General features: G+C 54.4%; 2 protein-coding genes across 3 annotated transcripts in view; one reads left to right on the plus strand and one right to left on the minus strand.

Moving 5' to 3' along the window:
- Positions 1–23,331, plus strand: IGFBP5 (insulin like growth factor binding protein 5). The gene is made up of 4 exons (XM_083840956.1): positions 1–1,574; positions 18,314–18,540; positions 18,680–18,799; positions 19,163–23,331. Exons 1-4 carry the CDS (start codon positions 1,244–1,246, stop codon positions 19,292–19,294), a joined length of 810 nt encoding a protein of 269 aa, XP_083697082.1. The 5' UTR covers positions 1–1,243; the 3' UTR covers positions 19,295–23,331.
- The window catches only part of IGFBP2 (insulin like growth factor binding protein 2), a 60,342-nt gene continuing 53,491 nt past the window's right edge, over positions 21,097–27,947 (minus strand). For both annotated transcript variants that reach the window (XM_083840954.1, XM_083840955.1), the window contains exon 4: positions 21,097–27,896. In XM_083840954.1, coding sequence (XP_083697080.1) covers positions 27,729–27,896 — 168 coding nt within the window. In that variant the 3' untranslated portion in view covers positions 21,097–27,728. The remainder of the gene's footprint in view (positions 27,897–27,947) is intronic.

Raw genomic sequence — 27,947 nt, forward strand, 5'->3', positions numbered from 1 at the left:
TCTCAAATTGCAGCTAGGGGCTGGCAGGCAGCCAGGGGCAGTCTATTTAAAAGACAGCCTGTTCTGCAGTATTCAGTCTCTTTAGAAACTTCTCCAGGGGAAAAGTGTTGGGAGATCTACAAAGTGGATTTTTTTTTTTTTCCTCTTTTCTCATTTTTTTTTCCCCCTTCCTTCCCCCCCGTTTTTACCGCTCCTCTGCAGACTTTGCAAGCAACCACTCTAATTTTGCAGAAAACTTTTTTCTTTTTTTTTTTTGCCTTTTCTTTTTATTTTTTGCCTTTTTGGGGGGCTTTTTTTTCCCACTGTTTTATTATTTTTTATTTTTTTTTTTGCCTTTGCAAATCTTGGAAGAGGAAAGCGGGAGGTTGAACAGAGCCGATCGAAACACAACTTTGCTTCATACCAAGCTTCCCAGCAGCTCGCTGCGTCGGGAGAGACTTTTTCTCCTCCTGCAGAAGAAAGGGGGAGGGAAGGGGAGCTTTGCATCCCCCCTTCCTTCTCCTGCGGGGCTTTCTTTTTTTATTATTATTAATTATTATTTTTTATTATTATTACTATTTTTCTCCTGGCTGCTTTGATGCAATAAGAGCAGGACACTGGTTTTCAAGGAACTTTGCTCCCTTCCCAACCTGCCTCCTCCCAGCCCTTTGGGAAGAGTGTGCGTGTGCGTGTGAGTGAGTGCGTGAAGTCGCCGTCCCCCCCCCACCCCCTCCCCCGGCTCCCCCCGCAACCTGTGGGCTGCAGCCCCCCGTGCAGCCCCCGCACGCTTCTCTCCCTTTCCCCCCCCCCCCCTCCCCTCTCCCTTTCCCACCCCCCTCTCTTTTTTGCGCTCCCGCAGATCGCGGTGAAAATCCCCCCTTTCGAGGCGAAAAAAAAAAAAAAAGAAAAGAAAAGAAAAGGAAAAAAAAAAAAAAAGCCGGCAGGAGGAGAAAAAGCAAGAAAGACAAAAAGCCCCAAAGCAAACCTAGCCCCCCCCCCCCCCCCCTCCCGCAGCCAAAAGCAAAGCGGGAGGCTCCCGCACCCCGCCAATAACCCCCCTAAGCCTGGGGCGCCGGCAAGCGGGGGCTGCGCTTTCCGCCCTTTTTCTTTTTTGAATTCGCCGATTTTCTCCGCTCCCCCCCCGACCCCACAACACCCCCACCACCACCACCACCACCACCTCCGAGCCCCCCGGAGGGGGCCCGAGCGGGTAAGCGAGCTCCGCCCGCCCCCGCTCCCCGTCCCGCAGCATCCCCCCGGCGCGATGCTGCTGCGGCTCCTGGTGCTGCTGGGCGCCTGCCCGGGGCTGTCGCGGTGCCTGGGCTCCTTCGTGCAGTGCGAGCCTTGCGACGGCAAGGCGCTGTCCCTCTGCCCTCCGCCTCCCCTGGGCTGCGAGCTGGTGAAGGAGCCGGGCTGCGGCTGCTGCCTCACCTGCGCCCTGCCCGCCGGGCAGCCCTGCGGCGTCTACACCGAGCGCTGCGCCCGGGGGCTCCGCTGCCTCCCCCGGCAGGGCGAGGAGAAGCCGCTGCACGCCCTGCTCCACGGCACCGCCGTCTGCCTGAGCGAGAAGAGCTACCGCGAGCAAGCCAAGGCCGGTGAGTGCCCCGCGGCCGGCCGCCTCCTTCGCTCCCTTTCCTCCTTTCCGTCTTTTTTATTTTTATTTTTTTTTTTTAATCCCCCGGTCCCGGGTGCGTTTCCCTGCCCCGCCGCCTGCTTTTTCCGCCTTGCCGCCTCCCCCCCCCCAGCTCTCCGCTTGCTTTTCCTCTCCCCCCCCCCCCACCCCCCCACTCCCCCCGGGCTCTTTTTTTTTCCCTGCCCCCGCTCCCCCAGCTCGCCGGCTGCGTTTTGCAGCGGTCCAGGTGCTCTTCCGCGCCCCCGCTTGCTTTTCCTCCCCGCCGGCTGCTTTTCCATCTTTCGGCCCCGCTTTTCCGTCCCCGGCTGCTCTTCCGTTTCCCCTCCCCCCGTTCGCTTTTCAGCCTTTCCGGCTGCTCTTCCATTCCCCTCCGCCACCACCAGCTGCTTGTCCATCTTCCCAGCTACTTTTCCGTCTTTCCACCTGACTTCTCCCTCACGCACGCACCCACCCCGGCTGCTTTTCCATCCTTCCGGCTATTTCCCCCTTCCTTCCTCTCCCTGCCCCTCCACCCCCTGCTTTTCCAAGCCCCCGTCTTTCCAGCTGCTTCTCCACTGCCACCACTTCCCCTGGCTGCTCTGCCACCCCCCTATTGCTTTCCCGCTTTTCCAGCTGCCCTTCCACCTGCCCAGCTGCTTTGCCATCTCTGCGGCTGCCCTTCCATCCCCTCAGCTGCCCACCCGTGCCCCCCACCGCCTCTCCAGTCCTTCTTCCCATCCGCGCCCCGGTTGAACCTCCCGTTGCATCATCTCACACCCCCCCATCCATCCCCGCTGGGTTGTCCCATCCCCGGCAGAGAAGTTTTCTTCCCCCACCTCCCAGAAACTTGTTCCTGGTCCCAGCTACATCGCGGTCCTTCTCCAGTTGCATCCTTTACATCTCTCCTGCATCCCCATCCTCGCCCTCTCCAGGACCCCCTTTCTCTCCGCTTTGCTCTGGGGCTCAAGCTGGGCTCTGCACTTGAGATAAAAGGGTCCTTCTGGGCAGGGCACCTGCCCCATCCCCAAAACCCTCAGCTCCCCCCGGGTTTATCGCTCAGCCTCCCTCCTTCTTGTGGCTGCGGCCGCCTGCCCCTCCTGGCTGCCTGCTGCTGGACCTCTTTGTTGGGCAACGGGTTTTAGCGCTGGGAGGTGAGGAGAGCAGGTGCATTAGGAGCAGGGAGGCTGTGGATGCAGAAACGAGCGGCGGTGTCGCTGACAGTCAGACAGAAGGCATTAAAAGCCAGCACGAGGGCTGGCGCGGTAGCAGCAGCGCTAAGCCAAGCTTCTGAACTGCTTGCACCTTGCACGTGACAAAAGCACGGCAGAAAGCGCTCCTTCGCTTGGCCGCTCGGTTAACTCCCACTTCTGGGTCTGTGGCTGGGACAGGGACAGGTCCCCTCTGCTCCTCCGAAAGCTTCTGTCCTTCTGCCATGGCATGCAGGGGAGGCGGGGGGGGGTCTGCGAGTCCGGGGGACCTAGGAAAGCACTTTGGAAAAAAAAAAAAAAAAAGAAAGAAAACAGAACCAAGCTCCCCCCCCCCCCTTTTTTTTTTGGTTCGGGAAAATGTCATTTTAGCTTGTTAGCAAGCTCCTGCTTATACCGGCGCAATGGGAATCCGTTTCTCCTTTCCAGCACCTAATAAATCCTGGTGCTTTTATTATTTTTCCCCTTTGCTGCTTGCAGGCAGCGGTCATGCTGTCGCGCTCCATCCTTCAGAGCAAAACCAATTTCTGTGGGCACGTATATACATTGACGTATAACTTTCCCCCCTCCAAATGACCAAAACTGTCCGGCCCTCCCCTAAAAGTGGCCAGAAACAGCAAAACAGAGCTGGGCCTTCTGCAAGGGAGCTGGATGGGGTGAGGGCCGGGAGGGGAGGTGCGTGGGGTGCGTGGGGAGCAGAGGGGGAAGCCGGGAGCTGCTGCCCTGTGCGGGAGCCCAGGAAGCCGTGCACGAAGCCGCTGACGGCCGAGCTATGCGAAGTATCCCCGAGCGCGTCATCCGCCGTGTTTATTTACCCTGCGCGTGTGCGTGTGTGTTCGGGAGGCAGGCGGTGTGGCCAGGAGGTGAAGCCGTGCAGGCAAAAGGCAGCAGCAGCTGCGCGAGTGGGGCTGAGCCTTGCACCCATAGGCAGGGCGCCTCGCGCGAACCGAAGGCACCCCAGAAAGCTTTGTGAAAAAGAAAAAGAAAGCTCCCGGTGTGAGCCTCCTTTCCTTCCGCCTGCCTCGCTCTGCCCAAGGAGCCTGGTCCTTTAGCAGGTGCTCTGCTTGCAAACTCTGGCTGGTCGCCTCGTAACGTCGCTGCTTTTGGTTAGCTTGGGATGGGGAGCACCCTTTGAGTGAACAAGGAGAGGAATAGGGAAGAGGCTGCAGGTTTGTTGCAAAAGCAACCCCCGGCACCACCTGCAGTTGCCGTTCGGGCTCCCCGAGCGCCGCAGGGGGGCTCTTTTCAGTGGGTTTTGTTTGCAGGTGGGAGGTGAGCCCTGGCGGGGAAGGCTTCTGCAGGAAGCCGCAGCAGACCAGCAGGCTTCTCCCGAGCTTTGCACGATTGAAAAAAAAAAAAAAAAGAAAAGAAAAAGAAATAAAAAATAAATCAAGAATTCCTGAGGATGGGAGAGGGAAAAAACGCTCTTGGCATTCAACTGGTAGTGTGTGAGAACAAAGTATATTTTCATAGGCGTGTTACTAAGCAACGGGGCAAGGAAAGAAATGAAGTTTGACTTGAACTTTCTGGCCTCTGCCAGTTTGGCCAGCAGCGCAGGGACTGTGTGCTGGGGAAGCTGGCCTGGCCCTCCGATCTATCAATGACCAAAATTGGCCCTGAGCTGCGAACCGCTGGGAAAGAATCAGCACTCTGCGAAATCAACTCTGGGACAGTGGCGAGGACCAGATCAAACTGCATTTCTATCTATTTCTGCACTTGTGCTGGCTGAGCTGAAAATCACAGATGCTTTCCTCCTTATAGCCGAGGTGGAAAGGCAGCAAGAATATTGCAGGAGCTCGGCGCTGGGAGGCCGGGCTTGGCTGTGCTGCAGACCAGATGTTTCGCGTGGGGACAGGATGCTCCTGGGCACCGTGCCTCAGTTTCCTCTTCTGTAAGCTGGGCACGGCAGTGCTGAGAAACGCTAGGGCTCCTGCACAGGATGTGCTCCTGGCTGGCGAAGAGGTCGGAAATGAAAGCAAATGTGGGATTAAAGGGCTTTGGTAAGGCTCGTTTTAAGTAGGCTGATGTGTAGGTAGTGACAGGATGGTCCCTGTAGTCCTTGCTGGCACAACAGTCAGACACCGTCCTTTACCGAAAGCCAAACACCGCTGCTGTAATTGACATTCCTGGTTAAAAAAAAAAAAAAAAAAACATGAATGAGCTTCATTTATGGCACAAGCTTCAGGATTCTGGGTTTTCTCTGTTTTGTTTAAGTTTTGTTTGAAACACACCGCGTCTTTCCATTTTCGCTGCCCCGTGCTCCCGCCAGACTTCCTCCTGCTGACACAGCAAGGTCAGGCCGAGCGCCGGGGAGCGCGGGGCACAGATCGCAGCCCGCCGCCCTGAAACAGCTCGTGGAAAAACAAAGGTTGTCAAATATTTCCTTCTCCTCTCTCGTTCCTTCTCTCTTTCTAGAAAGCGAGCGAGACTTGGCAAGTTTCCCCACGAAACCGTGCGCCAACGATAACCAGGAGGGGAAGGGAGGGGGGTGCGCAGAATTAGCGCTAAGAAAATCGTCTTTGCTGCGTCAGCTGGAAGCAGGCGGCAGAGGAGAGCTGTGGAGCCCAGGTTTCCTGCGGCTCCTGTTGGGTGCAGTCCTTCATCCCGCCCCAACACGTTCCCCCCCACCCTGCTTCTCCTTCCAGTGCTCTTCCCCTTCCCGCCCAGCGATGCAGGATGCGGGCGCGGAGTTTTGGGGACACGCAGCAGCAGCCGTGGGCTTGGGGAAGGAGCCGTGCGGTGCTGAGCACCGGGTCTTTTGTGCAGAGCAGCTCCCGAGCTGTCAAGGCAAAAGCTAGTATCAACAGGCCTGCAAAGCCTCCTATCCGAAACAGGAAAAACCCCATTTTTCTTTTGATCTGAAGTTTCAGCAACAAGAACAATATATTAAAAAAAAAAAAAAAGAGAGAGAGAGAGAAGGTGAAATCCATCAGGTGCCAGCAAGAAAGCTGGGTTTCTGCGGTGTGCGTGTACGGGGGAGGGAGGGATGGCGTGGTTCAAACAGGAAAGGAGGGGCCTTGGCTGGAAAGACTTTTCAGCAGCCTGGTTTCTAAGGAAGGAGCAAGAATATTAAGTAGTTGATCCAAATGAAATTCCTGCCTGGTGCCAGCAGAGTTCACCGGAGCAAAGACGTGGCTTTGTGCGTGCATGCGTGCGTGCGTGCGTGCGCGAGTGATGGAGCGGCTCCAAGCTCCCGCGCACGTCTGTCAGCCTGGACCCGCTCCCAGCAAGCCCGCCTGGAGCTGTACCACCGCCTGCAGCACTGGGGCTGGCCTTACATGGCAGCCTCCGCAGATACGAGGGATGCTGGAGGGAGGCCGCGTGCCTCCTCCCATCAGTGCTCGAGCACCAGCATCCTGTGCCCGGCACACGTTTGGCACACGCGTGTTGGTAGGGCAGGGAGGAGGAGAGGCAGCGAGCGGCTGTGCCTGCGAGCACAGCACGGTGCTCTGCTTCCTCCTAACGTCGGCTGCGAGCTTTGCTCGCTGCACTGAGCAACTTCGCCTGCTCCCCGGTTGCGAGCGCCCATCCTCGACGCAAGGAGCAGCAGCAAGAGCTGATTTAGCAGTGGTGGCTCCCAGTGCTCCTCACCCAAACTGGGAAGCCTGGGAGCACAAGGAAGGGGCAGGACAAGCTGCTGAGAACTGTCGTAGCTAGTTTCACCTGTGCTAACGCACAGGGCAGATAAAATGATCCACAGTATGGCAGATCCTGCCTGTATTTTTTTCCTCAGCAAAGTAGTGCACATTCAGGGGCAGACATAAATGAAAGTGGGATTTGGCTGGAGCACACCTGCCCCTCTACGTGGGCTGCTGAGCAGCAGGGTTGTTACGTGTAGGGAAGATATCCCTGTGAGCATACACACACGTGTACCCATGTTCACACACCCACACATGCCTGCACAAACATTTAGTGTGTGGAAACACACTCACAAAGCATTTTTGTCTCTGGGGGCAGAACGGTTTCCAGGCAGCACGCATAAATTGCTCCGGTTCTGCTTACGACTGGCACATGGGGTATTTGGCCATAAAGATCAGATATCGGCGTACAGAGAGCAACCTACCTGTTCCTCCCGCTGAGGGCTGAGAGATGAGATGCAGCAGGTGAGCATATCAAACAACGGGAGGTAAGGGAGGAGATAGAGGCCAGATAGTCCCCCCAGCCAGCTGCGTGGATCTGAGCTCACACGCCGTGTTTGGACGTGGGTTGTGCTTTCGGGATGGATAAAGTCTATGTTAAATACCCCGAGAGCCTGAGCAACTGGAGACACCCCAGCGAAGGTGTGGACAGGCTGTGGCTTGCTGAGGGCAGTGCAGCCAGCTCCTGCCCCTCGACAGGGCTGGAGGATCCGTGCAGGGGGCACTGGGGCCTGGTGGAGATGGAGCCAAGGGCACGGACATGGCCGGGAGTCTGCAAGCTTCTCTTTGCCGAGGCAGCAGCACGTGGCCTTTGGGGAAGTGGGAAAAAGGACCTGAACTGAGAAAAGGTGGCCTTTTGGTGATGTGGCAAGCTGAAGACAGGAGAAATAACCTGAGAAGGAGGAAGCAGCAGGACCTGAAGACATGGTGCACGCAGAGGTCAGAGATGATCCAGAGGGTTTGGCCTGGGTGAACTCCTTGGCAGCCTTCATAATAACCGCCTAGTCATTTGTAAGGAGTTTTTTAACAGGTAGAAGATTGGTATCATCCATTTATCCTCAGGATAAGTGTAGCAAAAAGTATGAGGATGCTCTGCTGCAAGGAGGGGAGGGCAGGTAACCTGTCAGGCTGGAGAAAGCCTCCAAGCTGGGTGTCCCCAGGGCTGTATGTTGCAGAGCAGCGTGGCAGCCGTGCCATGCTCCCGGGCCCCAGGATGCCACTGGAGAAGGCCAGGCATGGGTCATGCTCCGTGTGTCAGCCCGTCTGGGAAGGGTCGTGTCGCATCTGGTGATGAAGGAGTGAAATCCCCTGTCCTCTCCCCTCCGCTCCCCCACCAGACGCTCTCTTTCTATTCCTTCAGCTGTGTAGCCAAGGCAACTCTCAGCAAGATGTTGTTTTTGAAGTGGCTCTTTGATGCTAGTGATCTAAGGGGACCCCTTAGTGTTTATGTCAATCCACCGGTTCGCAGTTAATCCCAGCAGGAGCCAGTGTAATGTGTTTGCAGAAGTTTGGGACTCTCTATGGTTTGATGTGGGCAAATTTGCTCTCAAGGAAGCCATTTCTCAGCATGTTCTGGTGGATCTGTTGTCTGCTTATGATGTTTCCAGGATAAGTGTGTGAACTGCCCGTCAGTCCATGTCACAGAGCTGCCAGCTTCTGGCTGGGACACCACACCTGCCTCATGCTACAGCCTGAAGGAAGGTCCAAGCCTCCCTCGGCTGCACATCACTCCCTATTAACCAGGCAGGTCTTGATCCTGAAAGGTGCTGAGTGCCTTTTCTCCAGGGATTGAGACCCAGAGCACCATAGGCCTTCAGGCACCTAATCCCCTCCTTGCGGGCCAGCTAATTCAGTCCTCGAAGGACTGTGAGGCGGAAAGCCCAGAGATGCTGTTGGCTTCAGTAGGATTGGAAAGCACTTAGCAGCTGCCTGCCTTGAGGGCTGTTATTGCAGAGTTTGGTTTGTTTGCTTGTTGGATGGACACAGCTGGTTCACTGATGGAGATAATTGTTATGTTGATGGAGATTGCTGGTCTGGTTGCTATTTAAGGGCAAGAAGGTAATCCTGTCAGATACTTAAGGAAATGATCCCCCAGCTAAACAAGAGAGGGAATGTATCTTAAAGGTAACTTTAGGGGCAAAGTTGACTAATAGTCATATTTCCTTTTTTGTAGAAAACCAATAGAAATATTTTCTTTTTCCAAATTCAGTTGGGATTTGTCCTCTGAAAACAATTAAATCAACAGACCCCTTCGTTATTCATGCTTAAGAAATCAGATGTTATGCATTGGACTAATGATGAAAATCTAGTAATTAAGACAGTGAACAACCATGGAACCTGGCTTTCACTTTTTAATTTAAATGAGATGCAGGAAAAGAGGAAAAAAGTTTTACTAGAAAGTCTCATTACGGTGTGCTAGTCATAAAAGACATATATTTGGCTGTGTCAGTCACTTTCATTTGTGGCTTCAGCTTTCCTGAAGAAATGGCAGAAATGGGTGAAATTTTACTGTATCATTTCATAAGCATTTCAGTGTTCAGTTATTTTGTTTTGTAGCAACAGGGACAGCTTGAGGTTGTGGAAAAAAACAGTGAAATGCAACAGGGAATTAATTCTGGAAAGGCTCAGGACCTGTTGCAAAGAGCGATCCATTGTTTTTCTTGGAGTTTCAGACCCCAAAATGGAGGTCTGTACGTTTTGCTGCGTAAAGGGACTGTTGATGCTTTTTAACATTTCAAAGCATCTTTACATCCTGCTGGACCAAAGGGAATCAGGCGGTGTATGCCCCGGTGCAGTGTAGGGGGGGAAATGGATAGGAGAGACTAGAGCCAGCGTTTCAGATCAGGCTTGGGCAAGTTTCTGCTTAACAATATTGTCAGAGTGTGAACATTAAACTTCTGGTACTTTTATGTGGTACTGCTTAAGTGGACTGAGGGATTAAGAAACGGCTGGGCCTACCCAGGCCTACTCTACTTTCTGACAGAAGGAGCCACTGAGAAAGCAGAAGGGAGGCCTGAGGGCAGAGGTGGAAATCTCATCACTGCGAGCTTGTAAAAGTTAGGCTGGACAGTGCATGTGACGATGTGTCATCTGGTGCTGACACAGAGATGAGCAATGGATGATCTCACAGATCTTTTCCATCTGGTTTAAGGCAGAGCTGTGAAAGTCAGGCCGAAGGCCTAGAAATTAATCCAGGCTAGGCTGGAGGTTGCAGTCACAGCTGTACGTGTGAAATATTTGTGGTGTTTGGCCAGTTCTTGTTCAGCACCTGACACAGGTGCATCTCCAGACTCCACCTGATGTGCTTTCATCTCTTTCTAGAGGGAAGAAAAAGGTTTGGCTTTCTTGGCCCTTTCAGATATTGGTTGCTGTTGGGTCTGACAGAGACCATCGTTACCATAAGAGGGGATGGATCTTGTGATGGAGACCACTGCTCTCCAGCGTGACCAGCCTCTCCCAGGCTCTGTTCCCAGTTGTTAAGAGCTCTGCTCAGTGTGAAACAAACAAATTCAAAACCCTGAGAAGAGATGACCTGAAAAAAAGTCTCACTATGTCCTTAGGAAGTAAGGAGGTGTGATGGGTTGGAAGAAAACCCTAATAGCAGATGCTTTTCAGGTTATCTCTTCTCAGCTGGTAGCCAGATGAGCAGTTCAGACCCTTTTGTTTTCATTGAGAAGACATGAAAGCATGTTTGTTTTCCATGAGGGGCTTCCTTTCTTTTTGCCACAGCTAAACCTCATAGAGAAACTGTCAGTAAATGATTCAATAATGTCTGTCAGGAGCTACTCCAAATTTTCCTCACTTGTACCGTCAGTTAGACAGAGACAGTCAGGCGGTCTTCTTCCCTGGGTTTCCTTCTTTGTTCTTTTCTGCTCTGAGTTGGCAGCACGGTAGCTTTTTTGATGCCTTTACTAGAACCAATGGAATCTGCCACTAGGGTGGATTTGTTGGAAAACATGCAAGACTAAGAAAGACTGAATGATTTCATCCTTTTCAGGAAGGAAAAATATGTCTTGGTCACTATGATATTGAAAGTTGATTTATCTACATTTCTCTGAGTTGTTCTTCAATTCAGCTCTCAGCTTCTTCTGCAGCTTCAGCATATGGAATGGGGAACATCTGTAGTCTCCAGATGATGTGAAGGAAATATGTTTTATCTTCCTATCATCAGTGCATCAGCTACAGGGGCTTCTTGATGTAAATCTAATCCTGAAATACTTCCTTCCTCTCCACTTGCCAGTTCAGTTCCCTGGAAGATAACTGTTCAGGAAATGTCAGGGTGATCCAAGCAGCTATCTAGAAACAGAGTGCCTGCAATTTTGCAAGATGGGGCACATCATCATCATTTCATTGAGATGGATGGATATTTGTTCATTTTTAATACAAGGGAGAGACCCAGAAGTTTCCTAGCTCTTTTACTGGTTAGGTTTCTTGGGTTCCATCTCACCAGAAATGGTTGTTGCCGGGAACCCCAAGCCTGGCCAAGGCCTGGCTCCTCCAGCACAGCATGGACGCTTGGAGCCTGATGAACTAACAGCTAGCAGCACTTAGGGAAGGAGGTTTTGTCATGGTGCTACCCGTATCTAAACCTGATTTTCTCTTTGTTCTGGAGAGTTGCTCCGAGGTAGTTTTATTCTGTGGCTGCAGTAGAGAACGCCAGCTTAGGAAAGTATCATTTGGCACACAGCTATGGTTCCAGCTCCCATAACTTTACCTCTCCCACCTCCACAGCATTTGCTGGCAGTGCGGAGAAGCGGTGCTGACCCAGAGATTCATTCCTACAGATAGGCCCTGTACTTCCGCAGCAGACCTAAACATGAGTTGGTTCCCTTGAGAGCTCCTTCCCACATGCTGAGCTGCATTTCTCCCCCATCCAGCTTTGTGTGAAGACGCAAGGTCATCAGGACAATGATCTCCCTTTCTCATGCATCATATGTGAACCTGGGGGCAGCCCAAGCACCTGATATTCACGCTCTGCAGGTGAGCCCTGGCTGATGCAGCAGAATCTGCATCCACAGGTTTCTGCTGAGGAGACATTAATCTCCTGAGAAAGAGCTGGTCTTCCAGACTACTTCGGCAAAGTCCAAACACTAACTTAAGAGACAAAGGCCTCAGCACAGAACATCTTTTTGCCATCTGTCTTCACTCTCCATGGTTCTTCAGGTGTTTCTGAGCAGCTCCTAAGCACCCTGCTGAGTCTCAGCTTGATAAAATGGAGATAAGTCTTAGCCTAGGTTTGAGCACTTGTAGCTCTTTGGCTGCTTTTCCATCTCTTCCCTGAGCTTGGTCCCATCAGTCCGTGGCCTTCTCTTAAAAATTGTCTCTGTGGGACAAGAGAGTGAGGTTCCAGAAACATTCACCATGCTGTCATAGGGATTTAAGGTACTGGGGTATCCCAGAACTCTTTTTCCAAAAGCTCCTGTGGCTTTTGGGCTGTGGTCTGTGGATTGTTTGGACTCGTTTCTTTTATCCTGGGTAGGGGACTGGGCATGGTGGGGCAGAGTGGATTTTTTTGTGGGCACTTCACAGTGCTTTAACTGCTCAAGACTTCCTTGCAGCACTCTGCAAATCACAAAGGCAATTTGCTTATTGTGACAACTGTTGGGCAAATTCCCAGTGAAGGAAATAGAGTCTGGGTTTTCTTACCAGTGCACCTGTGTATGTAAGGCAGTTTGGCACGGCTTCCCATGACAGCTACGTCACAGGCTACAGGGAGACCAGTACTGAAGAGGTGGTGGGATTTACCTTTCTTAGCTTCAGCCTATGTGAGACCACAGGAGTCACAGGAAAAGAGACTGGGGTCTCCAGAGATATGTCCTTCCACTCTAAAATCAACATCTAAGCCAAATGACGGGGCTGGTTGCAGTTTGGAGGGTGCAGTATCTCCACAGTGACCTAGACATGGAGTTTAGCCATCCCAAATCCTCTGTGTTAGGTCCATCGTAAATGCCTGTTGCGCATTTTGGGGATTTAGGGGAGGCGAGGTGGCCATCAGCAGAGGTTGTCCCTTCCAAGCAGGGCTGCTGCTTTCCAGCCTATCTCAGTGTGTGGTGCCTCCTCCCAGTCTCTCGTCGCCTGCGAGCATCACCAGCGCGCTCCCGCGCCGGCCCACTGCTGAATCCCCACCAAAGCACAAAAGTTCGTCGAAAGTCCATGGCGCCTCGCAGCTGGCTCTCCCGTAGCCAACGCCCCGGGCTAGCAGAGGGACCGGCTGCAGCCTGCGGCCCTGGCCCTGGCTGCTGCTCCTCCTGAGGCTGGATGGCCGCCGCGGATGCCTGACATCAGCGCCTGACTTCACCGGGGCGGTGGTCCGCGGCACTGACCCCAGTCCCGGGCATCACGCCGCAGCCGGCTCCGTGCCCACTCCGGCGGGGTTGGGGGTCATTTGCCGTCACGCTGGGGGTTGTGCCTGCAATGGGAATGTAAGCGAGCTTTTCTTTGTTAGGGCAGTGAATGGGCTGATCCCCGCAGCCCCTGGGGAGCTCAGGAATGCTTTTGCTCGGTTGTGCTCTCCAGCTGCCAAAGGGCGCGAGCTGAGATGACCCTCCCGGTCCCTGCCTGCCTGTCGGGAATGCAAACACTGTCCCCGTGTGCTGACCAGCAGGGAGGGAGTTTTACTTTCCTGACGTGGTCGCAGGTGCAAGTGCAGGCTGGGGAGGAACTTGCCTGCCTGTCCCAGGAGGTTTCAGTGAGGGTCAGGCATGTCCCCTCCTCTGGAGTGGGAACAAGAGGGGCAAATGCACAGATTTTTTTTTTTTTCCTAGGCAGAGCCCTAAGCCCAGACTTGCTGCATAAGACCCAATCTGAAGAAAAATAGGTACATCTCTAACATGAGCTGCAAGTGCTACAGCTATTTTCAGGGGCAGCACTGACGTTCCTCCTCTCCCAGCCACAGGCAGCTGCTTCATGCTGCCCAGCAAGAACCTGTAGCAAAAAAGGATGGGGAGGAAAAAGAAAGGCACTCTGGCAGGTGCAGGGCAGCAGAAGAAAGGCACTGACTTCAGCGTTGCCTTTGCCTGCATGTGCGTACAAAATCCAGCAGGAAGATGTAAGACACCAATGTGGGGCTCGTCAGATTGTGGAGGTGCAATAGGGAGGAGGCTGCGGCTGTCTGTGCCAGGGAGATGTTATGGGTGAAGCCAGGAGGGAGTGTCTGGATCTGGTCCTGATTAGTGCTTTGTGGTTCCTATCAATGGGAACTGCAGAAAAAGCCCTTCCTCTGTCCCCCAGCCTTTCCCATACATTTTCCCTTTTCCAGCTCCAGCATTGCCTGTGTAGATGCCCGATCCCAGAACGTTTTCCAGAAAGAAAGGCCAGGATGTCAAAGATCACCCAGCCAAATTCAGAAAACACTACGTTGTTGTATGCAGTGGTGGGACAGAAACCAGGATCCTTGAAAGACAGCTGCCACCAGGGACCCAAATCCCATTCGAAAAGCAGGGTGTGGGGTCATGCATGATGAAGCTCTTCCCTTCATGGGAACACTGGGAGGTGGCACTCTGTCCTGGGGGTAAATCCTCCGTGGTGTAAGAAGCCATGTTTCAGCCCTGGGTAATGCAAGCCTTAATTCCCATCTCACAATGAGCCCCTCAGAGGGCCCAGTCTGGGGGCAGAAGGACTGAGTGACTTCCCAAGCTCTCCACCAGTGACATTTGCTGTCATTCCCATGCTAGAGGTTTAACTAAGGTCCCCGTTATGTCTTTCCCTAACACCTTCCTGCTCAAACGGTGTATTATGTTAGTGCTCATGCTGTAAATAATGATCATCATGATAATAATCAAGCAGGCTGTTGAGCAAGATCAGAGGCAGTGGTTGTGCTTGTTCTCCTGAGGTGCACATGGCTTTTTTTTTTCCGGTTTTTGAACAGGACAGCAAGTCCTGTAGCAGCGGTCTGTGGATGTAACGAGCACGGATCATTAGCAGCAGCAAATAGGTACTTTTCCTACCTCCCTGCCAGAAACCGATGGAAATTTGTTACGAAAATTCAAGCCTCCCAGTCATTTGGAAAACGCTTCCTGCAACGCGAGCGAGCGGGGAGGTGTCGTTCCCACACACCCACGTGCACACGCGCGCACCCTGTGCGGTGCCCAAAAGCCTCCGGAGCACGAAAGCATGTGGGCTGGGTTTGGGGCCAGGTGCAGGGAGGTGCACAGGCTGTTCTGCGCGGTGACTGTCGAGGACAGCGGGAGAAATTTGTGGTTTCCCTGTCGCTGGTATTTTGCTTTATACTGGCAGGGTGGAAATGGCTCCTGGAGGGAAGGACCTGCTAGGGAGCTCATGCCAGCCAGCTCCAGCATTAAGCCCTCATCCCCTGGGGCAGGGGACAGCCCACACCCAGCTAAGGATATTTTCTGCCTCCCAGGGCTGATGGGAGCCTGCATAAATTAGGACAGCAGCTGCTGGCCCGACTGGTGTTGGGGACCTGCGAGCTGGTCTCCAGGTGCTCTCCAGTCTTTCCCTGGGTCCCCCATGGACACCACAGTGCAAGGACCAGAAATGAAGTCATGGGGTGGCTCTGAGTCGAGTTCAGTCTCCTGCCTTGGCCATAGGGTCTCCAGCCCCTTGAGATTCCTACAGCCCAAGTCCCACCTCTCGGCTAGCCGGCATCCTCAGCTTGACCACCAATGTCACTCTTCTGTGTGGCCATCGGGTCTGGAACATCTGCTGAGAAGCTGACGTCTCTCCAGTTGTGGGGAGAAGGGGTGGCGATGTGAGACTCACCCACCTCCTGCTGCCCGTTGGCCGTGCCCTGTGCCCGGGGCTGAAACTGGGAGATTTTGGATGCTCTGCCTCTGCAAACAGCCGCCTGCCTGAAACCCAAGCACCAGGTTGGCAAGGCGGATGGGAGTTGGCTCTGACTGTAGGCGGGAATGGGCTGTGCATCGGGCCAGATCCTGACAGCGAGGGAGGAGATACTCCAGCCTCCTTCCTGAGTCTCAGACAGGCACAATTAGGGCTCATTCGGGGAAATTGGGCGTTCCTCCCGCCAGCGTCTCCTTGGGAGCAGACACGCAGCGGTGCCAGTGCTGCCTGCCACGAGCCAGCCGCGGGTGGCAGATGGAGGCTGAGGAATGAGCTGGTGGGTGAGGATGGGTGTGGGGGCTTTGGAGATGCTGACACGGTCCCGGTTGCATGGGGTGGCTGCCGGTTGATGGGGGTGAGATGGCTGGGGGAGAAGGTGAGGACTGGGGGCAGCTGGTGCTGCTGCTGTGGCTCTGCCCGTCCCCTCGCGTTGGTACCATGATGGTCTCTCACCACCTGCCCAGAGCTCGTCAGTAGTTCGTATGTCAGAGACCTCTGCCCTTCCCTTTGTCTAAACTGGCTCGTTAGAGTCAAGTTAGAGTCACAGGTGCATGAGCAGGGACTGCTTCAGCCTCCTCGCTGTAGGAAATTAGGCTAAAAATCACCAGAGGGTGGAGGAAAGGGATCCATGGAGTTCTCACCAGAAGATCAAGATCTAAACCAGGCACTGTGGCTGCCTCCGTGGCTGGCTGGGCATCGCAATACAACAGCCGGGACAAGGCTGCGTAGCCCCAACCCTTCCTCCTCCTGCACCAGCCGGTCCCTCGGCCCACCCCGAGGTGTCCCACCGCGGCCAGCCCTCTGCACGTTGCTGCTGAGCGTGGGCCTGTGCGTGTCAGGGAGGGCGAAGGGCAGCTCCTCCTGCCTCCGGGCAGCTTTCAGTACCCACCAGTCCTTGGCTCCCTCTGCAGAGCATCGTGCTCCTGTGCTTCCCACCTGCCCTCGCCAAAAGGGCTCCGCGTTGGTCCCTGGCTCGCAGCCCGCCCTGGCTTGCTGGCAGCCTGCAGGAAGCGGAGGAACAAGGTGTTTGCACAGGCTCGAGTTGCTGGCCATATGAGCGGACTGAGCCGCTGCAAACACCCATTGCACCACGAGTCCGGGGGACTGGACACGCTGTGCTGTTTTTCTGGATCCTCGCTGCCGTGTCCCGTTTGTTTGTTGTTGTTTTTTTTTGTTTGTTTTTGTTTTTTTAGGGCTGCCCAGGTAGCTGCGCCTCTCTCATTTGTTATTACATAGGTAATGAGCTGCATGCTGTCGTGTTAGGGCAGGGTGTGAATGCTCCCCTCCTGTAGCTGCTATAGGGCAGCCCAGGGAGATGCCCCAGCAGTCAGTGCCAGAGGGGGCTCAAAGGACAGAGGTGGCAGCAGTGTCGGGGCTGTGGAAGGACTTGTTCACTGCAGTTGTCTCTGGTCTGCTTTCAGACCTTGGATTGCAGCAGCATCTTGTGGCAAAGCTTGAACTTCTACTGCACCCCGTACATTCCCGATGTAGTCAATCTCTTCCCTATCCCATGTCCACCATCCTCTTATAATAGAGGAGTGACTTTGAATCCAGCAGCAAGGCGAAAATACAGGCACATGAGTGTCACAGGGCAAAACGGCAAGAGGATCCCGTCCTGGAGAGACGTGCAAGTCCCAGGGATGATGCATGGAGTCATTTATGTGGCTTCTGGAAGTTAGGAGGGTGCTGAGTCTGGGATGCTGGTCCACCTCTGTTATTGTGGAAGGAGAAAAAAAAAGGGGGGGGGGGAGGGGGGAAGGTGGTTTGTTTAAATAAATAAGTGTCCACAGAAAACTTAGCAGCTTTTGTTAGCAGCTTTTGAAAGTGGGGACCTAGTGACCAGCCTATCCCCTGCCGGGTGTCCCCTGCGCACCACTCTGCAACCTGGTGGGGCAAAGCCGTCTGCAGGGACGCTCCTGTCTGCCTTGTTTCAGCCCCCCTGGTACTTGTCCTCCTGCTGTGGTGGCTTCTCCCATGCCTGCCTGCTGGCCCCAGCACAAATCTGGCGGCATCAGCACCGGTCCCTGGGAACCAGGGGCTGGGAGACCAGCAACCTCAGGAGCTAAACCGTATTCAAATTTAGTCCAGAAATAGCCCTTTTTCACTCTGGTGGCTGCACTAAAGGTCACAAGTCAGCTAAGTTTAGCCTGTCACCAGCTCTCCTATATATAACCGTGCAAGGGCTCCTGACTGCATCCTGCCTGTGCAGGTCACGCTGGGGCGATGCGAGGCGGTGCACAGGGCCATGGGCAGAGCCTAAATGTGCTCCTCCCTTGCCTGCGGTGCCACTGGTGGCAGCTGTAGTCAGGCAGCACTGCTCTGAGGCATTGCCACAGGCTTTGCCAGGGGATCAGGGCTGGGTGAGCCCCATGAGCATGGCTGCAGGCTGAGGACCTTTGGTGGTCGCAGCACCTGTCGGTGTTCAGCATCGTGGCCAAAGCGTCTACCCAGCCACGTGGCGGCTTTGCTGTGATAGTCCTGGGCCTTGGCGTCATCTCGTCTTTGAGCGTACCTGGCTTTTGCTCTTGTACCTGCAAGGTGGGGAGGGATGGGAGTTTGTCGCTTAATCCTCCTGCCATTGCTGAAGAGAGTCTTCTCTGCCACGTTTTGTGTCCCCTCTGGCCCTGTCTGGGTGTGGGATCACCCTCCCACCAGTCTCTCTCCTCTGACACCCTGCAAACGGTGGCGACCCCCAGCCGCTCCGTGCTCACAGACACCTTCCTGGGGCCACACAAAAGCCACAAGTCCCACACAGTAGGATAAAGCCAGGACTGTAGGCAGGAGCTGGAGAAGTGTTTTCAGGGAAAACATCCTTGGGCACGAGGGCTGCTCTCACCTCACACAGCTGGGCTGTAACTCTGCTAAAGCCTCTTCTTCCTGCTGGCCCCTTGAGGGTTATACCAGGAGCGAGACCTGGGGCTTTCCCAGGAGGGACCTGGAGGACAGATACGTTTCCATGGCCCTTCTTTGGTCCTTCGTGCCCTTCCTACCCAGTGCAAAGATGTCCTCTGGGGTCAAACAAGCAATCCCCAGTCAGCCGCTGGAGACCTGATGGTCCGGTGTCCTTCCCCCTCCAGAACGGGAGTCCCGTGAACATGAGGAGCCGACCACGTCGGAGATGACAGAGGAGACCTACCCGCCCAAGGCCTACCGGCCCAAGCACGGGCGCCTCTCCGAGCTCAAAGCCGAGGCTCTGAAGAAGGACCGCCGGAAGAAGCTGACCCTGGCCAAGTTTGTGGGCATGGCGGAGAACACGGCACATCCCCGCGTCGTCATCCCCGAGCTCCGGCAAGAGTTTGAGCTGGTGGGTGCCGTCCCTTTCGGTGGGAGGGCTTGGTGACCATGGGAGGAGGTACGGGAGGGGGGGGAACCTGGGGACATTCGCAGCTCAAGGCTCGCCGCAGGGTGCTCCCCACCTGACGTACTCCGTTTTCTCCTCGCAGGGCCCTTGCCGCAGGCACATGGAGGCCTCCCTGCAGGAGCTGAAGAGCAGCCAGCGGATGGTCCCCCGTGCCGTCCACCTCCCCAACTGCGACCGAAAGGGCTTCTACAAAAGGAAGCAGGTAAGAGCCCTGTGGAGGCAGGGATGCCCCTCACCCGGGAGGCTTTTCCCTGCCCTCCATCCCAGGTGGAACAGATGGAGGTTTTTTTTCCTCCACCAGGCTGGTGGGGAAGCAGCTGGGAGCCTCTCCGGGCACGGTTGGTGCTCGGTGGCCTTGTTGGTGGCTCTGAGCATGGTCCAGCCTGAGCTGAGCATCCTGAAGCAGCTGGGAGGGGAGAAGGAAAAGGAGAGCTCTGGGCTGGGGGAGCAGTGGGGATGGAGGTGCTGGGGTAAAAGCGGCAAAGCGCAGGGCTGAGCCTCAGCTCAGGAGGCTCCAGGAGGCTGGTGACAAGCTCCTGATCTTTGCCCTTCGGTGTCTCCCCAGTGCAAGCCCTCCCGAGGCCGGAAGCGTGGGCTGTGTTGGTGCGTGGACAAATACGGCATGAAGCTGCCGGGGACTGACTACCTGAGCGGAGACCTGCAGTGTCACGCGTTTGACAGCAGCAACGTGGAGTGAAGTCGCATCCCCTCCCTCCGCCCCATCACCACCCACCCAGGCTCCCTCCCACCCTCCCCTCCACACCTCCCCGCACCCCGGGACTCCGATTCCTTTCATCTCATGTAAGAAGAAAAAAAAAGAGAGGAAAAGAAAAAAGAGAAAGAAAGGCACAGAAAATAAAAATATAAATAAGGGATAAGGAAAAGGAGAATGAAAAGAAAAAAGAGAAGTTAAGAAAGGACAAGGAAAAAGAAAAGCAGGAAAAAAGAAGAAAAAGGGAAAAGAAAAAAGAAAAGAAAAGAGAAAAGAAAAGAAAAGAAAAGAAAAGAAAAGAAAAGAAAAGAAAAGAAAAGAAAAGAAAAGAAAAGAAAAGAAAAGAAAAGAAAAGAAAAGAAAAGAAAAGAAAAGAAAAGAAAAGAAAAGAAAAGAAAAGAAATTGAAAAGAAAGAAAACGAAAATGGAAAAGAAAAGAAAGATGAAAAGAAAGAAGAAAAGAGAAAAACAAACCCTGAAGAAACTGAGGACTCGGAATCTACAGCAGCGTTTTGACAGCAAGGACTCAGCAAGGAAAGGACAGAGCCAGAGACAAGCCAGCTTCGGCCGCTCCGCCATCCCGCACCTCTCCCTGCACCACCCGTGCCCCCCTGCTGCTGAGCAGAGCCCACGCCAACGTAGGAAGCTCTCCGAGTTGGTGATTTTCTAATTGGGGTTGTGGGCGGGGTGAATTTTTCATTATTTTTTTTTTAATTCTTTCTGGATTAGCTAGTCATTTTCTAAAGGGTCTGGAGAGAAAAGCTCGCGGCCACCAGCGTCTCCACTCCTTGCTCCGTTCTTCTGGAGTTTCCTCCCTGCATCGCTGGGATGCACTCGAGTCAATCTGATCTCCGTCCCAAACGACCGCCCCGATCCAGGCAGATTTGAACCATTCTGGGAGGAAGAGGAGGAGGAGGAAGAGGAGGAGCGGGACTGCTGCGCACCTGGAGATGTACCGGGGAGGGACACACAAGCTCCTGCAACGGCACGAATATCCCCCGCAATATTCGTGGACTTCAAAAAGAAACACTCCAGAAGGGAGACATATCCTTCTCAGTGCAGTTCCTCTTGACCGGGAGGTCAGAAATCCGAGTTTTGGACGAGTGAGACTCCAAACGTCACCCATCCGTGTGTGGAAGCATTTGCTGTGTGCGTGCACACAGACATGACTTCTCCTTGCAAAACGTGCCTGGAAACCTGCAATTTGAAGGCTTCACTGCAAGCAAGGGGAGAGCTGCTGGACCGAACAGGGAGCAGAGCTACGGAGGTGCCCCGAGGCCCCACCAACACCAAGGGCTGCGTCCGAGCCGGCTCTGCAGATGCTCCACTACTCCCCAGAGCGAAGCAGGCATACATGGGGACAGGGGACCGGGGACAAAACCCTTCACCACCCTTTGCTGCCACAGCGAAGACCAACTATGGAGATTTTTTTTAATTATTTTTTTTATTATTTTTGTTTTCACAGCCAAAAAAAAATAGTTTGCTCCAGGGGGGGAAAAAGACTTTATTTCGTCTTGGGTTTTTGTTAAGGCTGGTTTATAGCCTTTCCCAGGGTTAGGAAAACACCAGTCTCCATCCTTTCACACTGAGGACACTGCTCATGCCTGCCATGGCTGACTCCCTCCACCATCTCCCCATCCTGCAGTGAGATCCTGCAACAGGTCCTCACACTTCACCCAGGAACCATGTCCTCATTCAGTGACAGAGGCTACCGCGAAATGGAGACCCACTGCCTCAGGCATGCTTGGACAGCTGTCAGCTGCCTTCCTGACTATTTCGTTGTGTCCTTTTTTTTTTTTTCTTTTTTTTTTTTTTAATTTTCCACATTGGATTTTGGGACTCATTTCCCCATGACAAGGGTCTCCGCGACTGCTGCGCTGGGAAATCCTGCAGCAAAGGGGAGGAGAAGGAGCTGTGGGGTCTGGGCATTGCAGCCCCGGCACTCAAAACACGCACCTGGAGCCATCCAAAGGATGCGGCCAGTCTTTGGGGGAGGATGCAGCCAATGCATCCCCCAAAGCTGGTCTGAGACTCTTGGGGCTGGACAGGGAAGAAGAGGGGGCCCAAGCACCAGTGGGGCCAGGATAGGAGGGACTCAGCACCAGCTCTGGTGAAGGCTCCTCTCCGTCACTGGTTGGGTGCCTTCATAGCGTCCCGCGGGACGGCATCCCCACCACCACCACAACCAGGCATCCTGCAAGGATGCTTTGCCCTAATGTGGGCAGGACTGGCTGGCCCCCAAGTTTTGCCAATAGACTTCCACGGAGACCCAGTGGGGCACGTTTGGAGCTGGGGGTGGAGTGCCTTCCTTTGCTGAAAAGAAGGGGGGAACGGGGGGGTGAGGAGGGGCACCAAATGCAGATCTCTTTCCGTCCATGAAAAAGAAAAAGAAAAGCAGGAGTTAGGCAACCCCCATGGTGCTGGAGGGGAGCTGGGGCTGGGGAGGGCCCCCTTGGCTCTGTGGGGCTGATGGAGCAGGGTTGGATTGAGCAGGATGGGGGGGGGGTGAACAGGATGGTGAAGGGGGGGGGTGGAGGGGTGGCAGGATGGAGGGGGAGCCCGTGCCAACCCCCAGGGCCACAGGCACCGTCACCGCTGTCTCCCGTCTCCTCCACTTGCCAGTCCCCATGCAAAACTTCCCAACTGTTATAGGCCAGTACCACCTTCCCCAGTGCCCCCCCTCCCTCCCTCCCTCCTCCCTCTCGTTCTTGCTTTTTTGTTTTTGTTCATTTTGTTTGTTTTGTTGTTTGATTTCCCAAAACTTGAAAGCCTTTGGCTGCAGAGAAAGGAGCCGTGCTGCCCGGGGACAGGCAGGATGGGAGCGGGCAGAGGGATGGCAGCTCCCCACGGGATGTCTCTTTCGGAGAACTCAGCTCCCAGGGGACACAGACCAGCCTGGTGGTGGCCTTATGATGCAGCCACCACCGTGACACTGGGAGGGGGACGGAGGAGGACTCCCTGTCCTCCCCATACAAAGTGGGTCCCAGCTGTGGCCCCACGAGCTCCAAAAATCCATCGGGCGGTGACGAAGTGCTGCCGTTCTCAGCGGGCAGGTGGAGGGACCCGCTTTGCCTTTGGGGTGGGAAACCCAGAAGGGGTGGATGCGGGAGCCAGGCGAGCGGCACGGGGACCGAGGCGCACGGGGAGGTGCCGGCCATTTCACGCACCAGCGGCCGCAGGGTGAGAGGAAAAGGCTGGAGCAGGGGTGAGGACAGCCCTTGGACCACATCTCCCAGGGGAGATGTTCAGCAGCTGGGTTACCCCTTGTCTGTACTGCAGTGGCCTTCGAAAACCACTAGTACAAGAGCATTTTGCACTATTTCTCTGCTCCCTCTCTCTCTTCCTCCTTCTCTTTTTCTCCCCTTTCCCCATGAAAACTTTGTTGTTGTTTTCTTTCCTTTTTTTTTTTTGTGTTGTTGTTACTGATTTTTTTCCCAAACGGAGCATTGTATATTTAACAACAGACAGCTCACCTCGCTTCCAGACCGCTGTCCTGGCCCTGGCGAGGAGCCCTGCGCACCGTGCCCTGTCCCCAGCCCCGCCAGCCGCCCGCCACTGCCACTGGGACAGACGTCACCACGCACGTCACCCACCGTCACCCACACTAGTTCACACACCAGATTCCGAGTTTCCTGCCTGGTCTTTTTTTTTTTTTTTTTTTTAATCTTTAAGCAATACTCACTACACATTTTACGGTAGCTTTTTATAGCTTTACATACATACGGTAGCTCTGTTGTTTCGTTTTGTTTTGTTTTTGTTGTTTTTTTTTTTCCAGTAAACAAGAAATACTCATAATCTTACTGGTGGGAAAAAAAAAAAAAAGCAGTTTGTGAAAAACTGACAATGGAAGAAGAGCTTAATGCTCTGTTTAGCATTTTGTACTTAAAAAAAAAAATCTCACATTTTATTAAAAAGTGAAGATTGCTGTATACTATTTATTCAACTTATAATTTATGTTACTCTTTGATCTTTGTCTTTTCTCATGACAAAGCATTTATTTAATAAAGTTATGCATTCAGTTAGCTTGTGCCTGACCCTCGTGGAGCGTCTGTGTGCCGGCCCTGCCCTCAGCACGCTGTGCCCGGGGAGGCTCAGCCAGCCCCGCAGGGTGCTGCGGGAGGTCCAGGGCAGGGCCGGCGTGGTGGCAAGGGTTGAGGAGAGCTTTAGACTCCAGAGCAATCTGCTAAGGCAGCAGTAAAATCGCGAGGTTGAGCTTCGAGCAGGTTCTGCCAGGTTATTTGGGGAGAGAGATTGGTGCCGGTGATGCTGAGCTCCCAGCTGCTACCCCAAACAGATCCACAGTTTGGGCCACAGTGTTTGAGCCTCAAAACGCCACGGGCGAGGGGAAGTCCTGCCCCAACACCTCGGCATGCAGGAGCATCCCCAACCCATCCCTGCAGAGCAGCCTAGCCCAGCCAGGACGTGGTCTTCAGAGACCTCAGGGTAGCTCTCAGTGCCCCTTCCCACCACCGCTGTCCTTACCACTGCCAGATCCAGCCTCCCCTCCACCCACACCACCCTTCATCCTCCCACACACCCGCCCTATGCCCTCCATCCACCCCAGCTGCCAGCATCGCCCCACGCGCCCACAGCAAGGCAGGACACAAAAACGTCCCCCCTTCCTCCCCAAATGAGGGCTGTAAGTTGCCAGGGGCGTGCCAAAACACGTCCCCCCCATCCTTATCTACACCACGCGGGGCTGGCTCTGCCTCCTGCTCACCCCAAAGCCCCTGGGGGGCCAAACCAGGCTGTGGGGTCACCCCACACTGCAGGAGGCAGCCGGCACCAGGCGGCGCGCTGAGCCTGCCTGTGCTGCTTGCGCTGCCTGAGCTGCTCGTGCTGCTGGGCAGGGAGGCGCTGCTGCTGCAGCTGGCAGGCGTGCAGGCACTGAAAGCGGGCTTTCCACCCCAAAAGTGAGGGTACTACCCCCCCCAGCTCACAGGCCAGCAATTCATACTCCTACGGCCAGGCTATGGCTATAGGCAGATGTAGAGAATAGCTATAGCTACGCATACTGTCTCATTATGTTGCTTACATTAAATATTATTTGCATTACCCTAGTGTATAATGTATGCTGTACTAGGACTGCAGTTTGCCAGTGCAGACAGCTTTGTGTGCACACCAGGCCCCGCGGGGCTTCCCCTGATACCTAAGTGCTGCTGGCTCTGTCCTTGCAACCCAACCTCCCACCCCATCACCCAAAACACACAAAGCTGGGCAAGAAGAAGCCCCAAAGCCCAGACCCAAGCTGTGACAGCCAGCAGAAACGTGCATGCACACACGCACACCCTTGAGGACGTGTCACAAGGCTGGGGAAATCTAACCAGCAGCTCTTTGCTCCCCTTGCCGTACAGCAGACCCTCTGCCCCTTTGCAAGTAGCCACCAGTGCTGGGCTGAGGGCTCCTCTCCCCTCCCAGCTCTCAGTCCAGGTACAAAACCACCCCCAGCCCCTGCACGGGACAGCAGCCCCAGGCATGGCTGGGCTCTGGGCTCCTTTGCCACCTCCCCCAGCCCTCTTTGGGCAGGGTGCTCTGCCTGCCCCCCCCACCCCATGCCTTTTCTGGGTGCTCCCCCCCAAGCTGCCCAGCTAAACACAGGATTTGGCTGCCAAAATCCCTCTGGGGACAAAGGCTGGCCGCACACCCCAGGCCCAGCAGGGGCAAGGCCCACCAGGCCCGCCCACAGCACGTTCCTCACAAGGCCCCTGGTTAACCCCAGCCACATGGGGCCTTGCCCTCAATGCTGCAATTTTAACTGAATATAGCATGGTTTGTTGTTATTCTGTGTTTTGTGGTGGTGTCCCAAGCGCTGTGCTTTGGCCAGGGGAGTTTTCTCCAAGCAGCGCTCTGCCCAGCCCAGAAACTCTTCGCGCAGCAGGCAGAGGAGACCAAAACCATCAAGACCTGGATGATCCATGGAGAACAGGTCCATCTGCTGGCTAACCAACAGCACGGTCAGACACAAGCACCAACTAAAACACTGCGGCTGGGAAAGCCGGGAGGAGCAGAGCTCCCTCACCCTTACAGTCTTTGGCCAAATATCTGCCAAGACCCCAAAGCGGTGCCCGCACTGGGCAGAGGGACCCTCCCACGGAGCTCTGCGAGCATGAGGCTGGTCAGGGTGCTCACACTACCCCCTCCCCACCAAACCAAGTGTGACAAAACCACCCACCCTTTTCCACCAAACCTGGCTGCCATCAGGCAGGGAAACGGTCTCCGCACATGTGCTGGCCAGATGCTGACTTCAGAGGACTCGAAGGCACGGTTGCATTTTGCAGAACCACAAAAAAACACCGCATGCAGCAGGACCAGAGGGGGGAGATGGGGGTGACACCAGCTCTTCCCTGCTCATACAACTGGGACCAGTAAGGATGAAAGCCAAAATCCCAGTGTCACTTGTTGGGCCCAGCATTTACAACACCCCCATGGCAAAAGCTAAACAGGCCCAAATTTGTGTGTGATGCCGCAGGCAAGAAAACATGCTCTATTAATAGAGGGGAGTGGGGAAGGGGGGGGGGGGGGGGGGAAGATGACAGTTTTCTGGCATCCCATTTAATTTATTCCAACTTTATGCAGCTCAGCTTTTCCAAAAGAGAAAAGAAAAACAAAAGAAAACTTCCTGACTCCTAAACAAAACAAAAAGTACAAACTGCAGCTGAGAGCCAGCATGTACAAGGTTTACATGAAAAAGCAGAACACCCTTGGCTGTTAACAGAAAACAGGTAGCATCATTTTTACAGTTACTTGGCTTTGCATGCAGGTGCGTTCCTCCCTCATACGTTCTTGCTCCCTCTCACACATATCTCCATCGCTTTCCCACCACAGCCCCAAGGTCTTTTCCTTTTCTCCTCCACTGCTACTTCCAAGCTCCCGCAAGGACACAAGGGGTTTAATATACACAGACCATCCATGCTCTTTCCACTTCAGATGTGAAACATAGGGACAGGAAGGAAGAAAAAAACAGCAACAAATCCCAGTGCTCCCTTTCCTGCAAAGCTTGGGGCTTTTTGCTTTTCCTTACCCAGCTTCAAGCCCCCAGATGAGGGATATCAGCAGGAGGACTCCACTGTGGTGTTTCTCCAGAAGCTCCAAAGACAGCGCAGTGACAGCACCAGCCCCTCAACCCCTCTGTTAGCAATGCCCACCCCAGCCCTGCCCAAGGTCCTGCAAAAAGCTCTAAGACAATTTGCTTGCTTTTAATGTAAGGAGAAGGATGTTTGCAATTGCTTTGCAAAGGGTAGCCATATTAAAAAGGGGAGGAAAAAAATAAAATCTCCTTGCTTAGGCGACGGGGAAGTTATTTATTCTCAGCGTCGGTGTGTTCTGTACAGAAAGAAATCAACAGGTGAAGTAACGGCAGAGACACATCGGTCCTCAGAGCGGCATGTCCAGTGCAAAACCTCTCAGAGTGCCTGCAATTGCTTGGCTTTAACCTATACAAACGTGTACGTGGGCAGACGGGTGCGTGTGTGTCCTGGCCTTTACAAAGCATGATATATACTGTACTTACAAAAAAAAAAAGTGTGTGCTGAATAGCAAATGCTCACTCCTGTCCCAAGCGAAAATGGAGGGACAAGAGCAGCTGCTGGGAGTGCAGGTTTTAGATGAGTTTTTCCTATCTAGAAAGAAAGAAAGAAGAGAAAGAGAGACACTCCCTGGCTGGTTATCCTAAATCTACACAGGCATCCTTCCACCCAGCCCCGGCAAGTTCACTTTAGCTCCCTCAGCTTAAGCCGACCCTAAGAAATACTGGGCAACAGCCCTCCAAACCCCTCGGAAAACCAAGCGTTCAGCTCTACAGTCACCCAGAGGCCCCATCCTCTTGGACCAGCAGGGCTGGCTGCAGCTAGGGGTGGTTTTGGGGGGGCTGTCTTGTTTCTATCCACTGGTGATGCCCCCTTGGGGGACGCATCCCCATTGCACTGGCATGTTCCAGCTGGGAAGGGGGGCTTTCCTCCTTCCCTCCCTCCCACACCGCATCCCGCGCCAGGACCAACAGGACACGAGAAGCAGTATTTACAGTCTTTGGTCTCGGGGGAGGGAGGGATGGAGGGGGAAGTGGGATTTTATTTTTTTTTATTATTATTTTGTTTTTTCCCCCTCCCCTCCATGGCAAAGGGTTTTGCCTGCGGAAGGTGCCGCAAAGCAGCAGGGAGGGCAGGGCCACGGGGCGAGGAGCAAAAAAGACCGGTTCTCTGGCTGACATTGGGCAAAAGACTATAGGAAAGCAGTCCCTTCTCCTTGCAACCCCCCCCCCCACCGCCCTTCCCCTCCCCTTGTCCCTTCCCTCCCCAGGAGCCGGGCAGCAGGAGGGCAGAACGTGGGACCCAACCCTGGTCTCTTCCAGAGCCTAAAGAGACGCGCTGAAAACCATGTACAAATCCAGCACCAGGGCCACGGCGAGCAGGATCACGTCCGTCTACTGGCTCCGCAGGGCGTGTGCTCCCCGGTCCTCCTGCTCGTGGGCTGTGTAGAAGAGGTGGCACTCGGGGTCCCCACGGATGGTGGGCGCACCCTGGATCACCTTCCCGTGGATGGGGTCCACGCACCAGCACTCGCCACGCTGCCCGTTCACCGACATCTTGCACTGCAGGGAGAGGGATGGGGCAGGCGTCAGCTGAAGAAATACATGGAGAAG

This window comes from Anser anser (genome assembly GCF_964211835.1).
Source record: "Anser anser genome assembly, chromosome: 6".
NCBI classification, from domain to species: Eukaryota; Metazoa; Chordata; class Aves; order Anseriformes; family Anatidae; genus Anser; species Anser anser.